Source organism: Pagrus pagrus (genome assembly GCF_965226575.1).
Source record: "Pagrus pagrus genome assembly, chromosome: 4".
In the NCBI taxonomy this organism is placed as follows: domain Eukaryota; kingdom Metazoa; phylum Chordata; class Actinopteri; order Spariformes; family Sparidae; genus Pagrus; species Pagrus pagrus.
Genome location: NC_140188.1, coordinates 31,258,944 through 31,277,668, shown reverse-complemented (window position 1 = coordinate 31,277,668; position 18,725 = coordinate 31,258,944). Strand labels below are relative to the sequence as shown.

Sequence of the window (18,725 nt, the reverse complement as noted above, 5' to 3'; positions counted from 1 at the left end):
AAAGCTGAAATCCGCCGTATCAGAAATACAAATATTGTTCCGAGGACACGATGTGGGTCCATATTGAAAAATTGCGAACAGGCAGAGTGAATTGATTCATTGGATTTTCTTAATAAAGTAACACAAACTTTTGTTTTATAGATGCAACACAGGGGTTGGAACTACTTTGCACACATTGAAAAAGTTATATTCTGATTAAATGTTTTTGCGCATGTAAACATATCAGATCACTTAATTTAACATGAACAGTTGTGTTGGAATCTGTAATGAGCAGGATTTCATTCAGATTGAAGACATTTGTGCATACAACCCCTGCTACTGTTGGATAATGTTAAAGCATGTTGAGATGAATTGTTTTTAAGTTGTCATGCTGTAGCGGTGATTGTAACGGTTTGTCATATGTGCAATAGTAAAAGATATTGAGTTCATCAGTGCTGGTCAGTAAATGAAGCTTGGTATGCCCGTTTAGTGTTTCTCTTTCAGCTAAGTGTTTAAATCTGACCATGATGTCCTTGTTTTCCATCCCAGTTCCTACAGAGAAAGGAGCCACTGGCCTTAGTAACCTTGGCAACACGTGCTTCATGAACTCGAGTATCCAGTGTGTGAGCAACACCAAGCCTCTCACAGACTACTTCATCTCAGGGAGACACCTCTATGAGCTCAACAGGTACCATTTAAGTGTATGGCTTTGGTGGAAATGTTGTTATTGTTCTGAGTGCTTAATGCTAACTGGCCTGCATTGGTGCATTTACAGAACCAACCCCATCGGGATGCGAGGTCACATGGCCAAATGTTATGGTGACTTGGTGATGGAGCTGTGGAGTGGGACACAGAAGAACGTGGCTCCACTCAAACTTAGAGTAGGCAGTTTTGATCTTTGACTCCCATTCACTATTTTTGTGTCTGAACTTCCTGCTACAGGAGCACTTTAACAAAGTGCCTTTGAAATGCTTTTAAAAGATGTATAGAAATCAAATTTATGATGTCATTACTTCCTCTCCAGTGGACGATAGCAAAATATGCACCGCGCTTTAATGGCTTCCAGCAGCAGGACTCCCAGGAACTACTGGCCTTCCTGCTGGACGGTCTTCATGAAGATCTGAACAGAGTCCACGAGAAACCCTACGTGGAGCTGAAGGACAGCGATGGCCGGCCCGACTGGGAGGTGGCCTCTGAGGTCAGAGTACGCTGCTGATCACAAACTATTATCTTCAAATGAACTCACCAGTATATCACTCTTTCTGGCACAATGGTCTAAGACCGAGGTCATAACTCAGTTAAATCTGGAAATACAGACTCATTTTTAGATACACTTCCCGAGGATGTCATTATCTCCCAAGGCTATTGCAAATAAATGTTTATAAATCTGCCTAGAAATGATAGAAAAATATGCTCCTTACAACTCCAGAACTTTCTTCAGTATCTGTAAATCCATGGAAACACTACAAGCAATTGCTTACCTGTAATGGTGCCAGTTTGCAAAAATTGTAAACAAATGTAGAATAAAATGCACAGCTAACCAGGGATGCAGTGATTATAGATTTTATTAAGGTATGATTATTGTCTGAGGAAGATTACTGGTTTCACGATTGTAATGCATTAATTTATTTTACAACACACAGATGTATAAAATTACATGAGCATTTTTTTTAGTGTTATCTTATTTGTCACTGCTTACCTGAACTTTTTTTCCACATTGCATTTTAAACTGGTGTACCAGGTTTGGTTTCTTTCCGTCTGCCAGTTATGCAATTGTCTACATTTAATTTTCTTCACTGTACAACTTCTGTTCCTATAAAAATAATATACTGTGGAGTGCCTTATTTGAGAGGGAGAACAGAAACACTCACTGCCGCTTACAAAACCAAGACATTTTATACTGCGGTTAATAGTAAAATCAGTTAAATGCTGCATCCCTGCTGCTGACTTCATACCATTGTACTTCCTGTTTACGTCCCCCTAAAGACTGCAAGTTATTTGAACTGAAGTTCCAAAACTTATAGCATGGTGATCCCCATATTGAAAATGAACACTTGTGGTGTGTGACATTGACATTATTATGAGTGAAATTGGCTCTCTATTTCATGAAGTGATGTCATCTAAAATGAACAGGTGTTCCATTTGACTCTAACATAATAGCAAGCGATGTCTGTTTTGCAACTGAATTAATCTCCCATACTAAAATGGTGTTGAGGGCCAGTTATGACTTGAGCATCAGGCTCCTCTGAACCCTTTACAGTGTACAGTATCAAATGAGGACTGAGCCCTCCTCTCCTTAGAGGAGGTAATGAGCTGTCACATCCTCTCATGTCCACTCTGACAGAGGAGAGCAGTCTATACGAGTCAGTCCATCAGCTGAGCTCTCCTTCACCTGTTGCTGTGTTTGTGTTCTAGTTGTTTTGTGTATGGCCTGAGACGAGGGATTTACAGGGTTAATGGTGTGTGAACTCACCGCTCTGTGTTCGTGTGTCCATGCTCCTCCCCCCTGAAGGCGTGGGAGAACCACCTGCGTAGGAACCGCTCCATCGTGGTGGACCTGTTCCACGGCCAGCTCAAGTCCCAGGTGAAGTGCAAGACATGTGGACACATCAGCGCTCGCTTCGACCCCTTCAACTTCCTGTCTCTGCCCCTGCCCATGGACAGCTCCATGCATCTGGAGATCACTGGTGAGGCTGCTGGAGGAGAAATTCTCATTACATTACTTTTTTAAGCAACCATACCTCAATCATGTGTAACGTTGTGTTTGCAGTCATTAAACTGGACGGCTCCACGCCTGTGCGCTACGGCCTGAGGTTGAATATGGATGAGAAGTACACAGGACTGAAGAAACAGCTGAGTGAACTGTGCAGTCTGAAGCCTGAGCAGATCCTCCTGGCTGAGGTCCACACGTCCAACATCAAGGTACTCACACTGCCACTGATTACACTACAGGCCTTGTCTCACACAAAGTGTAGTGGTTATTATTATTTTATTACAAGCGCTATCGTCTCATCATCATTTCCTACAAATTCTTGAGTGTAAATTTAAGTAGTTAAATAAAATTAAAGTTAAGAAGTCAAGAAATACTGGCAAGAGAAAAATCACAGAATGAAAGACCCAAAATGAAATAGATTTGTCAGTAAACTCCTTAAAAAAGGTATAAAAAAAAATATGTCTTTAAATCCAGCTAATAAAAGCCCCCCTAATTAATAACATTGAGACTGATATCTTAAAACCTGGACACAAAAAAATGAAAACTGTCGGTATGACTAGATGCTATGACAGGAAAAGGTGTGTTTGTTTGTATTAAAAATAATTAAAAGGAGATTAGCAAACTGCAAATAACATTAATAATGCTTAGAGTAAAATCAGAGGATATATTTTCATAGTGCAGACAACTGCATCAAACAAGGATCATTTGCACTTCTTCCATTTCTTGCATAAATCTATTAACAGTGAAAAGACAAAAGAAACCTAAAGGCAGTATATACTTTCTAACACAGTTACATTTTGTGTCAGGGCTTCAGTCACTGCAGGTTTACTGCCAAGAATAGGAGCTAATAGGATTAGTCTAAATGTCATTGATCTGATTGCTGTTGTTCTGCAGGAGAGCATATCTTCCTATTTGTGGTTCAGTACCTTTTGTTAAAGTAGCAATATTATTGAAGAGCTTGTATAGTTTCAGTCTAGGTAAAGGGGACATTGGACATGGTGTGCACTGATCTCTTCACACTTAATACTTCCATTAAACTCTGACTGCGGCAAACAGTATATACAATACAGGGTCTCAAACTCAAATCATCTAGAAGCCTCTGTTTAGCAGGATTCCTGCTTTCCTGAACGTTTATGAATATGAGGGGGGAAATGAAGGTCTTGAACACTTTTAAAACAGACCTGTGTTGTTGAAAGTGCTTGAATTTTTATATTGTGTGTAAGAAAAGAAATTGAAGTTGTTTTGATATTTTGTCTCCCGCAGTGTTCAGGCGTTATTGTAACACAACGCAATTGTGAAGTGTTCACACATTGAAGCCTTGCTCTCTTTAAAATTGTCTGAGCTTTTGTAAAGCCTGTTAGTTCCTATTATAAATGTTATCAGTGTTTAATCTGTGTCTCAAACATGCTGGTTCCTTGAATCTGTGGGAACTGGGCCTGAATAGTCCTTGAATTTAATGTTTAAGAAGGTGTGGGAACCTTGTCTCCCAGCCAAGACACTCAACAGAAAAAATATTAGATTTTTTTGTCTGTTTTTCTGAACTTGAACCACAACATGTACACTGGGAAGCTGAGCAACTAGTTTTTCCCTATTCTTTCCTTCATACCTATCATCGTGCTCTTGATGTTTAGTAGGGTAAAGCTGCTTGAGACTCTATTCCTGGAAATGCTGCTTTCAGCTTGCAGTCCTATTAAATACCATAAAAACAGTTTTTCACCTTCTCTTGAAACTGTCTCCACTCTCTGTCAACCCTTCTTTTAGTTTCAGAAGGAGACATTTCAGTGTCAGGTTGTCTGCAGTAAATCAGGCTGTTCACAGCTCGAGTGTCTAGGTTGTTGCTGAATGTCCAATGTGAAACAAAGAGCCGCCTTCTATGCTTTGATTTATGTATTTGCTTCTAGACATGTGGGGAGGCTTATGAAATTGTCTTGTGGGCCAGATCTGGCCCCTGGACTGTAATAATTATCAAGAAAGGGTACAAGGTTGAACATTATGGTTGATTGATTCATATTTCTGTGTCTGAAAACCTGAAGGCACTCTTCACAACAGCATGTTTCAACCTTTAGAACTGCATAATGCCCCTGCATCTGCAGAGCTTTCTGTTACTATACTACTTCAGTCTGTGACCAAATCCTTTGTCTTTAGAACTTTCCCCAGGACAACCAGAAGGTCCGACTGTCCGTTAACGGCTTCCTGTGTGCATTTGAGGTCCCAGTGCCAGGTTCACCAACATCACTGAGCTCACCCACACTAACAGGTGAGCCTGTCTACTCACACTTTGTCTGAGCACTGTTATCAGCATGGATTTGTCTGAATGCACGTCCGTTTTCTCATCCCCTTGCTCTTCACCTTCATTAGACATCACCCCAATAGCCAACGGCTCCACTGTTAATGGGAATCTGGGCAATAAGCCCGTCCTCATCCCTAACGGTGGCCCCAGCCCCATGATGCCCTGCAGCCCTGACACACCCCTTGGTAATGGGATTGCCAACGGACACATCACACCAGTGCAGGAGAGCCCCTTCATTGGATACATCATTGCCATGCACAGAAAGATGGTGAGAACTCAGCACAAATGCAACAGTGCAATAAAACAAACAAATCTGTATATTGTCAGTCACAGTCAGTGCGATGTGGTAAAATAAAATCATATGGTCATTTTTTTGACAGAGATTGTGATTGTGATATGAGTCAGGATTAGTTAAAATGACCATTTTTGCCTCACAATTTTAGTAAAACAAAACAAAATCATGATGATGTGACATTGTTTGCGTCTAAAGACCAGGACATCTCTGCAGCACTACAGAGCTTCATTATAATACACCTTGTCACAAGTAGTTCCTTTATCAAAAAATTGCTACTCCTTATGATTTGGATATTGCACTTGGCCATACTGCAATTTTGATTGTATTTAAAAAAATGTGCAGCCCTAACTGTCAGTAATTTGAGTTTAAGTCGACAGTTGATCTTAACTGTACATGGTATTTAACTACCTGTCACTTTGCTGCTGTTGCCTTATTGGTGATAATTAGCTGCATTTCGGTTTCCCAGCTGTTGATGTGGGTTACATGTTTGTTTCCTACCTCAGATGCGTACGGAGCTGTACTTCCTGTCATCTCAGAAGAACCGGCCCAGTCTGTTCGGCATGCCTCTTATAGTTCCCTGCACTGTCCACACCAGTAAGAAGGATCTGTACGATGCCGTCTGGATCCAAGTGTCCCGACTGGCCAGTCCGCTGCCCCCACAGGAAGCCAGCAACCACGCCCAGGACTGGTAGGCTCACTTTTGCTTTCACCCAGTGCTTTTTTTGTGCATTCATTTTTGCCTTTTGACAAAGCAACATGTAGGTTCATAGTTCCCCACTGCCTCCAGCTAGGTATGCCAGGCTAGGCTAATACATTACAATGTTATGCTAGTATCCTTGTGTTAAAACTCATTATATATACATTAAGTTTTTAATTTTTTTCTCTTTATTGAACAGTTGACAGAGAGACAGAAGATTTTGAAAGGACAAAGTCTTGTTACTTATTCTTAATCTTATTAAAGATGATCAGGAACGGCCTGAGTTGATCAGCACAGTCAGGAATTGGGGCTGATCAGTATCTGAGTGTCCCTACATGAGAATAGTTGACAAGTTGTGGAGTGACAAAAACAAACATCAGCAGGCAGTTTAAAATGATGATATCCACACAAACAGTGTGCATGAAGAACATGATTTGTGAATCCTTTATGTCTTCTTCTAACCTGCAGTGATGACAGTATGGGCTATCAGTACCCCTTCACTTTACGGGTTGTGGGTAAGGATGGCAACTCATGTGCCTGGTGTCCCTGGTACAGGTAAGACAGAGTATTTAGTATTAATGTATCTGATGGTGATGAGGCATTGTCTTGACTTTGTTTTGTATGAAAGCTAAATATTTGATTGTTGTCATAAGCAGAAACTGTTTGATATCAGAAAGACCAATAAAATCAAAGGAAACGTCCTCTCATCTTTGCATAAACAGACCACAGTGATGAAATTAACCTTGAAAGCAACTGAAGAAACCTAAACCAAAAAGAGTGATGCACATTTGTCTTTGATGTTTAACTACGACTGTTTTTTTAATTCATTTATGAGTTCCAAGTTTCCCGAGCCTTTGTATTTATCGCTGCTGTACCTGTGTGTGTGTGTGTGTGTGTCTGTGTCTGTGTCTGTGTGGTTGTCTGTGTGTCTGTGTGTCTGTGTGTGTTTCAGGTTCTGTCGAGGCTGTACAATAGAGTGTACAGAGGACAGAGCCTCAATAGGAAATGCTTATATAGCTGTGGACTGGGACCCCACCGCCCTGCACCTCCGCTACCAGACCTCCCAGGAGAGGGTAAAACACACACACACACACACACACACACACACACATGCCATGCATACACTCTCTCACAGGGAGGGAGCATCAGATAAAGTCACCCAAACAGTTGAATGTAGAGCAGTAGGGGAATTTCTGTGAAAAATGAAATACAAAACATAGTTACATCAAAACGTAGTTACATCCTGCATCACAGCCGGTGTTTTTCTAGCCCATGTTGTGTGGTCTCTGGTTCTAGTGACAACACTGTATATCCTCTATGAGCAGTTAGCATCAGTTTTAGGGTTAGCTACAAATGAGACGATTTAGTCAATACATCAGAAGTGAGCCTTACACTGCAGCTGTCCCACTTCACTGCTTCCTTTCTTTCCCAGCCCAGACCAGGTCAATCTTATGACATCATCTCTGTAGTTCACTCGATGCTTGTATTATTCTGTAAATGTTGAGATATGAGCTGAGTAAGATAAGTGAATCTCCTACACTGCTGTAGTACTGAGTTTGACCACAAAGAGGTACCATTGAGCTGCTTAATGCTCGGTTCAGTCAGCTCAGTCAGAGTGACATCTGATAAAGGCTCCATGGACCTGAAAATTGTGCCATTAAAGTACTATTGTAGTGTAATGTAGTGTTACTTCAGCTGGTTTGTGTACTCAAGTACAGATACATGCTGTAAGTACACATCTGTTGATTTTTTCTGTACCTGTATTACTTCTTTTTCTGCTAAATTTGCAGCTTTGACTGCAACTTTGTGCTAAACAAAACACACGCAAATACAGTTTAAAAACTCACATACTCACATACAACAGTCAGATAAATCAGAAATACTACAGTCTGACTTACTGATTCAGAAAAAAGCCAAAATGACAGTATGAGATGGTCTCCTCTCAAACAGTGTTTGTATTTTTGTACTTCAAAAATATCTTGGTTTTACCTATAAACACCTGGTAGCAGCTCTTCAGTGTCAGGTCTTCAGGTGCTCCTGGTTCTGGTGTTTTTTGTCAGTTAGACATAAAAAGCAGGATAGTGTGGATGCTTCCTCCCTCGTTCAGTATCATGACCACAGTCTCCCGGCAGATTGTGGAGGAGCACTGCAGTGTGGAGCAGTCCCGTCGGGCCCAGGCTGAGCCCATTAGCTTGGACAGCTGTCTGAGGGCCTTCACCAGCGAGGAAGAGCTGGGTGAGGACGAGCTTTACTACTGTTCCAAGTGCAAGACACACCGGCTGGCCACTAAGAAGCTGGACCTCTGGAGGCTGCCACCTATCCTGGTGAGTGGAACAAATCTACAGTCGTGGTCAAAAGTTTCCATCCATGTTTATCATGTCAGTCTTCAGTTCCAATTAATCCTACAGCTCTCATGTTTCTGTGATGAATGAGTGGAACACAAGCTACTTTGTCACAAAAACATTCATGAAGTTTGGTTCAAATCTGAATTCATTATAGGTCTTCTGACAATGTGACCAAATCTGCTGGATCGAAAATATACATACGGTAATTCTAATACTTGGTTAAATGTCTCTCGGCCATTTTCACCCGAATAAGTTGCTTTTGATATCCATCCACAAGCTTCTGGTCGTCCTCTGGATGCATTTTTAAGCAATCTCTTGACACAATCGGTGAAGTTCAACTAAACTTGTTGTCTTCCTGGCACAGACTTGTTTCTTCAGCACAGTCCACATGTTCTCACTGCGGTTCAAGTCGGGACTTTGTGAAGGCCGTTCCAAAACCTCAATTCTAGCCTGATTGATCCGTTCCTTTACCACTTCTGATGTGTGTTTGGATCATTGTCCTGTTGAACACCCAACTGCACCCAAGAGCCAATCTTCTGCTGATGATTTGAGGTTTTCCTGAAGAATTTGGAGATAATCCTCCTTCTTCATTATTCCATTTACTTTCTTTAGAGTAGCAGATCAACTGGCAGCAAAACAGCCCCACAGCATAATACTACCAGCACCATGCTGGACAGTAGGTTTGGTGTTCTTGGGGTTAGAGTCCTCACCTTCACTCCTCCAAACAGATTGCTGCTCATTGTGGCCAAACAACTCAATTTTTGTTTCATCTTTGTCCATGTGATCAGCAGCAAACTACAGTTGAGCTTTAAGGTGCTTCATCTGGAGCAAGGGCTTATTTCAGACCTATAATAGATTCATTACTGAACCAAACTGAACCAATCATTGACTGCTCAAGACTGCCATGATATACTGTACATGTTTTTACATGTTGTAAGCCTGTGTAGGCCCTGAGCTCTGGCCTCACAGGGATATTTTTTTTTTTGTAGAGCTGGACATGTGGTTTTCAGTAGAATTTGCTGTTTGCATTGAAATACATTTAATGAAGGACAACAGAGCATGTGTGATGTGTGTGCGCTCTTCTTTAGATTGTCCACCTTAAGCGCTTCCAGTTTGTGAATGGCCGCTGGATCAAGTCCCAGAAGATTGTCAAGTTCCCGCGGGAAAATTTTGACCCCAGCGCTTTCCTGGCTCCCAGAGACCTGGAGCAGCACTGCCTCCACTCCCGCAGTGAGAGCGAGGACCTGCTGAGGGTTGGAGAAGACAACCTGTCTTCCATCTCGGCCCCTGCTGGCTTCTGCAACCTTCCCAAAGGTACCGCATGTTTATTTAAGCCTGACATTTAGTTACTGCAGGCTATTCATGCACTGAGATGTGAACCATGTTTTTAAAAAGACGTATGAATTCTCTTCTTGTTTGATGACAGCATGAACGCATGTGAAACCAAATAGACAGAAGTATTATTTAGCAGAGCAGCTAATGGCCCAGCTGCAGAGGAAGTGTATTTAACCGTGTGGTTTCCCAACAGCCTCCCCTGCCTCTAGCAGGAAGTCGGCGCCTTCTCTCAGCCGGACCAACAGCCCTTCTGGCAGCCCAAAGACCGGCAGCGGAGGTCGCAAGCCAGGCCGCCTACGCCTTCCCCAGCTGGGCAGCAGACACCGCCTCTCCAACAGCAAGGAGAACCTGGATGGAGCTGCTAATCCAGAGGGGGAGCCCCGGGACTTTGCACCACTTGAAGACACAGAGGGGAGCGGAGCAGGGACTGTGGCATGTGGCCTGCCTGCAACAGGAGAGGCGATGGGGTCAGAATCATCGTGCAACACTGAGGCGTCCAGCAGCCACTGTGACGTGGTCCTGGTGAATGGTGACAGCAACGGGCTGAGCTCAGACTGCAGCACAGAGAGCAGCATGGACCCGGACCACTCACTGCTACAGCACAGAGACAACATGTGTCTGGAGGCCATCTACAACCTCTATGCAATATCAGTGAGAGCCACACATACAAGTAGTTTTGGTAGCCTCTCTCAATAGCTTTTTCTCTGCTTTGAAACAGGTCTGAAATATTTTTCTGCTTTATCTCAGTGCCATTCTGGAATCATGGGAGGAGGCCACTATGTGACGTATGCCAAAAACCCCAATGAGAAATGGTACTGTTATAATGACAGCAGCTGTAAGGTAAGACACTTCATATTCTATTTCCACATCACACAACAGACATTTCATTACTGTGTTCTGATTGTTGCCACTGGCTGACATAAAACAGCACAAACAATACACAGTGCCTATAAAAGTTTCCTCTTTGGACCTTTATGAGTAATTGAGTGTTAAAGCTAAACCCCACCACCTAACAGGGATTGTTAAAATCATAGTTCAGCAATAACTGCAACTAGGCTTGGCAGTGCCTGCTAAACCTTTTCCACAGACTGTGTATCTCACGAGTCGGGACGCCTTTAAAAACCAAAAACACAGGAGCAAAATTATAAGTAATGCATCTGGGTTAGTATACACCAGATGACTTTGTCCTCCTACTCAAATTCAAATTCAATACAAACAGACTTTTTGAAACGATAAAAGCAGTTTTTGTAGTTCAACGCTTCATTCATTTATTTGATGTCAGCACTGATCTTTTGCTTGAGACCTTAGCCTCAGTCTGTTTTACATCGCTACACAACTTCCATATCACATATTTAGCTATCAAGTGTATATTTAAGATTCTTACATGCAGCTTCCTCTTGAGCCACAAAAGGCTTTATACTACTTTTTTCACATACGCAGTTGAACTGAAAGACGTCAAAGTGAAAACAAACCTATACGAGCTGATCAGAATGAAAGACATTATGTCCAGTATTTGGGCATTCTTCACAACAGCAACCTTGAGTGGTGGATGTATGCCAACACACATCTTAAATCTGCTGGTAATGTTTCACAAAAATTAACCAATGTAACAACAGGTTCATGGACACGACTATGTGGGTGTGGTTTTTTTTTTGTGTTAATTTTCCCCAGGAAGTGCACTCTGAGGAGATCGACACCGACTCGGCCTACATCCTCTTCTACGAGCAGCAGGGCGTCGAATACTCCCAGTTCCTGCCAAAGATCGATGGCAAAAAGATGGCCGACACCAGTAGCATGGATGAAGACTTTGAGTCCGACTACAAGAAATACTGTGTCCTCCAGTGATGGCACCTCGTCTTCCATCAGCCAGCACTACACCTGCTCTCTGCTCTCTGCTGCTACTGCTGCTGCTGCTGCTGCTGCTCTGAGCAGGAAGCACCAGACGTTCAGATCATTCTGAAGACTTCACACAAACTGCTAATGACTAGAGTCAGACTGTGGTCATTGTCCTGCGTCGCAGCACTTTCTACACTCGATCGCAAACATGGATTAGTGCAAAGGTTTGCCAAGACAACAATGAAGCCGTGGTGAAAGCACTAAACTGGTGCACTTTGCTGAGCCTGACAAAACAACACCCCCCCAAACCCCACCCCACCCCCCCTCACGTTAACAACCCTCGCCATAACATACATGTAACATATACTTGCATACTAACGCATCTCTGAATGTATGCCAGTATGGCCAAGTCATGAAGTGATGTTGCTTTGTTATTGTGCATTTATCACTTGTGATGCCAGAATGAAAACAAATATTTACACCTGGAGTTATCATGTGATCTGAGCCTGGATATCGAAGGAAAACAATGAGAGCACAAAATGAGTTCCAGGTGTAAATGCAAGGCCAATGATTGGATACACATGGAGTTTTAAATGCCAACAGAGTTAAAGAACCTGTGCATGTGTCATATTTGATGCCACAGGTCAACATTATGTCGAATTCGGTATCTAGTTAATTGGATATCGTGGCAAGCTTTTAAAAAAAAAAAGGTTGTCTCAAGGTTTTATTAGCGCTAGTGTCACTCGGGAAAACATAAGTCATATGCTACCTCATCGCTTCACGCAGTCTGTCAGCCAGCTGTACCCTTAAAGTCTGTGACAGTATTAATAATAATAATGAAAATGCTTCCTTCCAGTATAGGAGTCATGGTACACACATTTCAGGAAACCTTCCCCCAAAAGGGTCTCCCCTCTTCGTAGGACACCTACACAGGTCCTGATGTGGACATGAAATCAGGCATTGTTGCCACAACTGTGTTTCATCCCACAGCTGCCAAATATCAGTGGTGATTTGTGCAATGTTGACCTGTGTGTACCCATAACTTCTCAGAAACTCTAAAAGCTTCAGTGTGAGTCAGTTTGTTTAGGACAGGTGCCATGATTTCAAAAGAGAGACGCTGAAAGAATAATATACAGTATATGTTTAATTTCTTTTTTTTTTTTTTTGGATTGTTCTTTTACAAAAGATTTATTTTATTGTTGTGATTTTTTTTTTTTCTTAAGGCAGGCTTCAGGAGCCACTTCAGGTTAGGAATGGATATTTATCTCAAAGTGACACCAAGCGGTGTCAAGCTTATCTTCGCAGCACTGTGGCACCTTTCACCTGCTGCAATTCTCAAACTCAGCCGTAATACTAATGTTCACACCTTCCCCAGTAAGAATCCAGAAACAGTTGGGATATTAGGGATCACTTCATCACAGTTACAAAATGATTTTACCTGTCATTTTAACATAATATTGGTTAAAGAGTAACTTAACAGAGTACTCAACCAATTCAGCAATGCACCTTTGTAACACAGTTGGATATACGATGGGCGGTTAAAAAACAAAAAGCATCAAAATCGATGCAGCAGAGATGGTGTGTTTTTTAAAAAAATGTCATGCATTCATCTTTCTTGTCAAAATCTGCCACCTCCTGCATTACCCACAGTGCAACTCGAAAGCCATGAGAAGTGACATCACTTGAGGCAATTTATTAGACTTCAAAAAGCTCCCTCTGGAACTACAAAAGGCTTTATACCGGGGTCTTCACAGTATGCAGCAGAGCTCCCCAACACCTGGAAACAGATTTTGGTGTAAGAAATTGATGGAGGCTGAAAATAAGATTCTCACTGCCCTCTCTGGTTGAAAGTTTTTAGCCTGTCTCTTGTGCTCAGTTGCACTTTTAATCCCCAACAGTGATGTCATTGTGTCCTGGAGAACACCTGTACAACACTGCAGCAAGGCGAAGTAAAACCATTGAAAGTCAACAGAAACAAGTTTTTCAGGGGGTGTTGAGTTACTCTTTAATGGCCCCCGATAACACATCTGTGTCACTATAAAGTTTGTGCATGAATCTTGTGGTAAACTTGATTTTCAAGATGGCGCCCTGCCACATATCTGGAAGCTTCAGTAACACTTGATTTTACGGGTCTCAAATCTCAAAGATCCCTCCCAGGCTCTCCTGGGTCACACATCCAGTTGAATGAATTTCAGATTTGTTTGGTAATGTGGGCCTTTGAATCCTTCATTTAAACCCAATGTTAAGCTCCTGTGTCACTTACATGGTGCATATTCCAAAAAAAAAAAAATATGTGTGTTTAAATAATTAACCACAAACTGACTTGTAAAGTGCTCTGTCCAATGGGATGAGGCCCACAGACCATTTTTGCCCTATGACCCCCTATGGGGTTATCTGGCCCTGATGGCTCCCATAGACTGAGCAGTTTCCTAAATGGAAGTTATATGCAACCACCAAGTCACTGTTAGTTTACAAAAAAGTATTATATAGTTTTGTTCCAATTAATTCCAAAGTGAATGGAGACGGTGTTCAATTGGTTCTTCCAGTTAATTCATTCCAGTTCATTACAAGAGTAATTCAGCAGTGCATTTCAAAATGTATGGAGAACAAAGTTTCCAATATTAAACAAAAAATGCATGAATATTTACTGAATATCTAAATTAAATGTGTGTTGTTTCTGCTGAAAATTCTGCTGAAAATCAAATGGTTGATAAGATTTCAGACCTGTACAATGTCGTGTTACCAAAACTTCCTTCCCCATAAAAAGGCCCAGTGTCATGAGACGCTTTAAGCCTACTGTTCTGTTGAGAGATCCACTCTGTGTCTGGACCTGTAAAAGCTTCACTGTATCACTGGACCCAACATTTAGATGATCGTTTGTTTTCTGTGCGTTTATTGTTGGTTTCATGTAAATTCTCAAATCTGGTCCTCCTGTTATCTAAAAACTGGCTGCTTGATGTGACTGTTGAGGTTAGTTTGAAATGAACAAACTCATGTGAGCGGCAGAGCTTTGTGTCTTCTGTGTAGCAGCATGTGTGGAGCTCCTCCTGCGCGGGGCTCGGTCGAATCACTGTGAACAGACAGCGGACGGTCAGCGGCTCCCGACGAGTCTCCACTCTGTCTTCTAGATTACAGGAGATGAATCTCTGTGCTCGCCCCTTTTTAGCTGCTGTATTTATGAGGAGAAGGCGTCATTATGGATGTATTTGGAGAGATATTTGTCACTGAATGAAAGTTTATTTTCCTTTGCAGAGTACATTTGTTGAACAAATGGAAATGTACAGATGAGTGCTATTTATGTTTGCTTGCTCCACACTTTTTTCCTCCACCCTCCTGCCTTTGCACCGTGCTGTAGACGATGTCCAGATTCTGTCAGTGTTTGAAATGTCATCACATGGCTCAAAGGGAAAGTTTGTCTCTTGAGAACCTAGTTTGTAATGTTTGCTTCATTTAACGGTGCAATAGCTGTCAACTTTTTTTGGTAACACTTAATTTTACAGGTCCGCAAATTTCATCGTAAGTAGGTGGTATTTACCAAGTAAATTATTTGGAATTTCTTTGGAATTACCTCCAAATTACCACAGTATTTACTTCAAAATTGATTGAAACAACATGATTTAATTATAATGTTATTGGATTTAAGCAATTGATAATTAGTGATTTCTTCAAAGCAGCACTCTGTAGTTTTCACAAATGTTAATGAGCAGAGAAAGATTTTCATTGGCTGATTTTTTTTTTCTGCCTAAACAAACTAAATAATCCAACTCTCTTTGTTTTCATGACTGAATAAACAAACTGACCTTAAAGGACAACACAATTTATACTGTTTTACTTTGTTTATATGTGGCGGACCCTGCCACCTTTCTAGCTTCAAATAGTGTTCTGGGACCTTTTTTTCCCTCTGAGAACAGCTTGTTGAATCACTTGTGGGAAAGAAAGTTGGCACATTTTAACTGAACTTGTAAATATTGAGTTTGAATTCCTTCTCCAAAACTACATAGTGCCCCATCGATACACTTTCAGGTAACTTCTAACTAGTTTCTGTCTAACTTCTGCTCAGCAGACCACAACATTGACGCGAGTTCTTGTAACTTTATTTCTAACTAGTTCTAGCACTTCTGTAGGCTGGTTAGTTGAGCTTAATTTTTTAACCTTTTATATTCTCATTCATTTCAGCAGATCATTCCAACTTTGCAACAAATTTCCCAATTGTCAAAGTTTTTATTGTAAGCCACCAAAAATGTCCCACTTTTAAGAGTAAAAATTGCCTAAAAAACTTTTTAACCACATAAAAAGTTAAATGTCAGTTTTTTTAAATATTTTTGGACAACAATACAACTACAAAATGAAGCTACAGCAACTCACTTCAATTTAGTGGCCTGCTGAGCAAAAGTTAGACAGAAACTAGTGGGAACATACGGTGGCATGATCAGCAGAAACCAGTTTAAAATGACCTGTAACTGTATTAAAGAAATTAGCAGCTATATTAACTGCTTCTTGGAAAACCACAGAGTATTATTGAACGATAATATTTGGGTAACTTTCAATCGATATTTAGGTGGATATTGTGGTAATTTTGGGATAATTTCAAATACATTTCATTGAAGTTAGTTGAGAATAACCACCTTCTTACCATGAAATAAGTGTTACCTTTGTTTGTTTTTTTGCTGTGAATTTTTACTCAAACAACTACTTGTATGATGCTAAGCTTACACACCCGTAGCTTAAACTGTACTAGCAAAAACACAATTTAAAATTGGGGCTAATTTCAGCACAATTTTCATAATGCAGGAACAAAGATTTTCTGCCCTAAAGAACTGAACTTTGATGTTGAATGTGGGCAACAACTGATCCTGTGAACCACGGGGATGATATGTAAAGCCCCTCCCCCTCACCAGAAGCCCTGCCCACCTGGCCCCACCCACCCCAGAAGTATAGTCGGCAGGCAGTGCAATCTACTACTGAGCTGTCTGTCACTGTCTGTAGCCTCTTTTTATTTAAGTTCATTTCTGTCAGATCTGAACCAGAGTTGTTAATTTAAAGAACTTTTTTTGTAACGTGTTTGTTGAAAGAAAGTGACATTGCACTGACATGAAAACATGTACATAAAAAAATGTGTTTTGTAAATAAGCCAATGAAAACTATGTATTTGAATATGAACTGTACAAAATACTGTACTTGTAGTTGTATATGGAGTGATACTGTTGATCTGTAACAAAATACCCAAGCAACAAATTAAATTCTGCAGAGGAAACGACGACACCAGACTGAAAAGTGTTTTTGTTTGTATCCTGAATAATGCAGATTGCTTTTAGACAAGCTAGTGGTGTAGCTTTAAGAATAGAGGTAGGTCGATTACACCACGTTTGTCCGGACTTAAAGTTGCAATATGAAGAATTTTAGTTGAAAACATTCAAAAAGTTACTGAAATGAAAGTTTTGACAACATGACGTCTATGTATCGTGTTGCAGAGAGATCCAACATGCTAACAAGCTAGCCCCATCCAGGTTTCAAAGCTCCTGTGGCAGCACCGTAAACACCAACAGTTCCCTGGTTCTCTGAGCTCCCAGTCCAGAACACTAGCTTCAGGTCTAACTCAGCTAACTAGCTAATGGCAGCTACATTTAGCAGCAGTTAGTAGTTACTCTGGTAAAACGCTGCTCCCTGTTTGTTGTGAGCATGAATTCAACCGCTGGCCAATTCTTAAACATTGCACTTTTTAAGTTTTTTTTTTTAACTGCTTGGCTACTAGCTGACTAGTAACATTCAATCATATTCATGTAGGTGTACCACACAGTTATTACCACAATGTTGGAGCAGCTGACCCTCTAGTTGTCAAAGTGGGGTCTAGGGACCCACAGGGTCCTTGGGGGGGTTCTGATGGGGGTTGAGCAATAAGTCAGAATTATATCGATATCGTGATATGAGACTAAACATCATCATAGTTTTATGATATCTTGATATTAGTGATATAGTCTTTCCCTGGTTTTAAAGGCTGCATTACAGTAAAGTTATTTTCTGAACTGACTGTCCTACGTGTTCTAATATTTGCCTGACCCACTTGTACATTATATCCACATTACTGATGATTATTGATCAAAACTCTCACTCAAGTTTTAAATCCCTCTGGACTGATTGCAGTAGACTCAGATCACCTGTGTGCAGGGTGTGGAGACTGACTCTTAATTAATGAGTGGAAACAGCTTGGGGTGTTCCCCTCCCAGCCAATCAGGGTGTGACAACAACCTTTTGTGAAGGCTTAAGAGATGTGGAGAATGGCACCCAGGTTGGACTTCACTCTCATTCTGAATGTGTCCCTGTCACACTGCAGACCTCCTGATAGGTTGCCAGCCAGACACTCTGGTCTGTTTAGGCCCCTGTTGAGATTTCTTTGCTGCCCCATTTCATTCTAGTTGAGGGAAATTGTGCTTATTCTTCAGCCAAGTTGAGTGACCACAACAGTCACCAGTCAATTAGGCTACCTGCAGCAGAGCTGTCCTTTATGCAAGTGTTGCCTGCCTTGCAAATAGCCGGACACCTGCAGGTTTTCTTTTGTTTGTTTAGATCATCTTAATTGAACCCCATGAAACCAAAGCACCTTCAGTTTTTAACATTTTATTTAATGGGGGACTGGAGGTCTTGTAAAAGCAAGTTTCAGTTTGATTATTCCCTGAAGAGGCATTTGTTATTATCAAAGTAGTTGACATTGGGCATTGACATTGTAGATGTACATATTTTTTGCTTCTATTTTTATGTAGGTTGGGGCTGGTTTGTAAGCATTTTACTGCCAGTTCCGCCACAGTAAGATGGTCAGTTTTTCTACATTTGTGTAATATATTAATAAAGCTGCTGTCATTTTGGTGTGTGGTCATTTTCATTAGTTCAGCACTACTTAGCATGCACATTAAGCTGAAAGCGCCTGAAAATTTTGGGTGAAGTTGGAATTAGAATTATTTCACTTTTGAGTCTGCCTGAATCGAGATGAAATCAAACTCATGCAGGTGTCCGGCGCTTGATAACCTAGTACTTCTTATTATCCCTCTGCTGAAATGCTCTTTTTTGCAATTCCTCCATCATCTCAGCCTTTTCTTTATGTGCTTGGTGTTGTTGATTTAAGATGTTAATGTTTCTGTATGATTTTATAATGGAATCCTTGTTGCTGCCAGGACTGTATACCACTTTGCTGTAAAGGGTCAATAACCTTAACGGGGCACTGTGTAGTTTTGGAGAAGAAA

At 41.2% G+C, this 18,725-nt stretch overlaps 1 protein-coding gene across 9 annotated transcripts in view; it reads left to right on the top strand.

Moving 5' to 3' along the window:
• The window catches only part of usp32 (ubiquitin specific peptidase 32), a 75,924-nt gene extending 59,174 nt beyond the window's left edge, over nt 1-16,750 (top strand). For all 9 annotated transcript variants that reach the window (XM_084350163.1, XM_084350161.1, XM_084350159.1 and 6 more), the window contains exons 20-34: nt 529-667; nt 755-860; nt 1,004-1,177; nt 2,492-2,666; nt 2,750-2,901; nt 4,838-4,949; nt 5,051-5,250; nt 5,781-5,965; nt 6,443-6,529; nt 6,927-7,047; nt 8,107-8,298; nt 9,408-9,633; nt 9,848-10,305; nt 10,402-10,494; nt 11,326-16,750. In XM_084350163.1, coding sequence (XP_084206289.1) covers nt 529-667; nt 755-860; nt 1,004-1,177; nt 2,492-2,666; nt 2,750-2,901; nt 4,838-4,949; nt 5,051-5,250; nt 5,781-5,965; nt 6,443-6,529; nt 6,927-7,047; nt 8,107-8,298; nt 9,408-9,633; nt 9,848-10,305; nt 10,402-10,494; nt 11,326-11,499 — 2,594 coding nt within the window. In that variant the 3' untranslated portion in view covers nt 11,500-16,750. The remainder of the gene's footprint in view (nt 1-528; nt 668-754; nt 861-1,003; nt 1,178-2,491; nt 2,667-2,749; nt 2,902-4,837; nt 4,950-5,050; nt 5,251-5,780; nt 5,966-6,442; nt 6,530-6,926; nt 7,048-8,106; nt 8,299-9,407; nt 9,634-9,847; nt 10,306-10,401; nt 10,495-11,325) is intronic.
• The last annotated feature ends 1,975 nt before the right edge of the window (nt 16,751-18,725 follow it).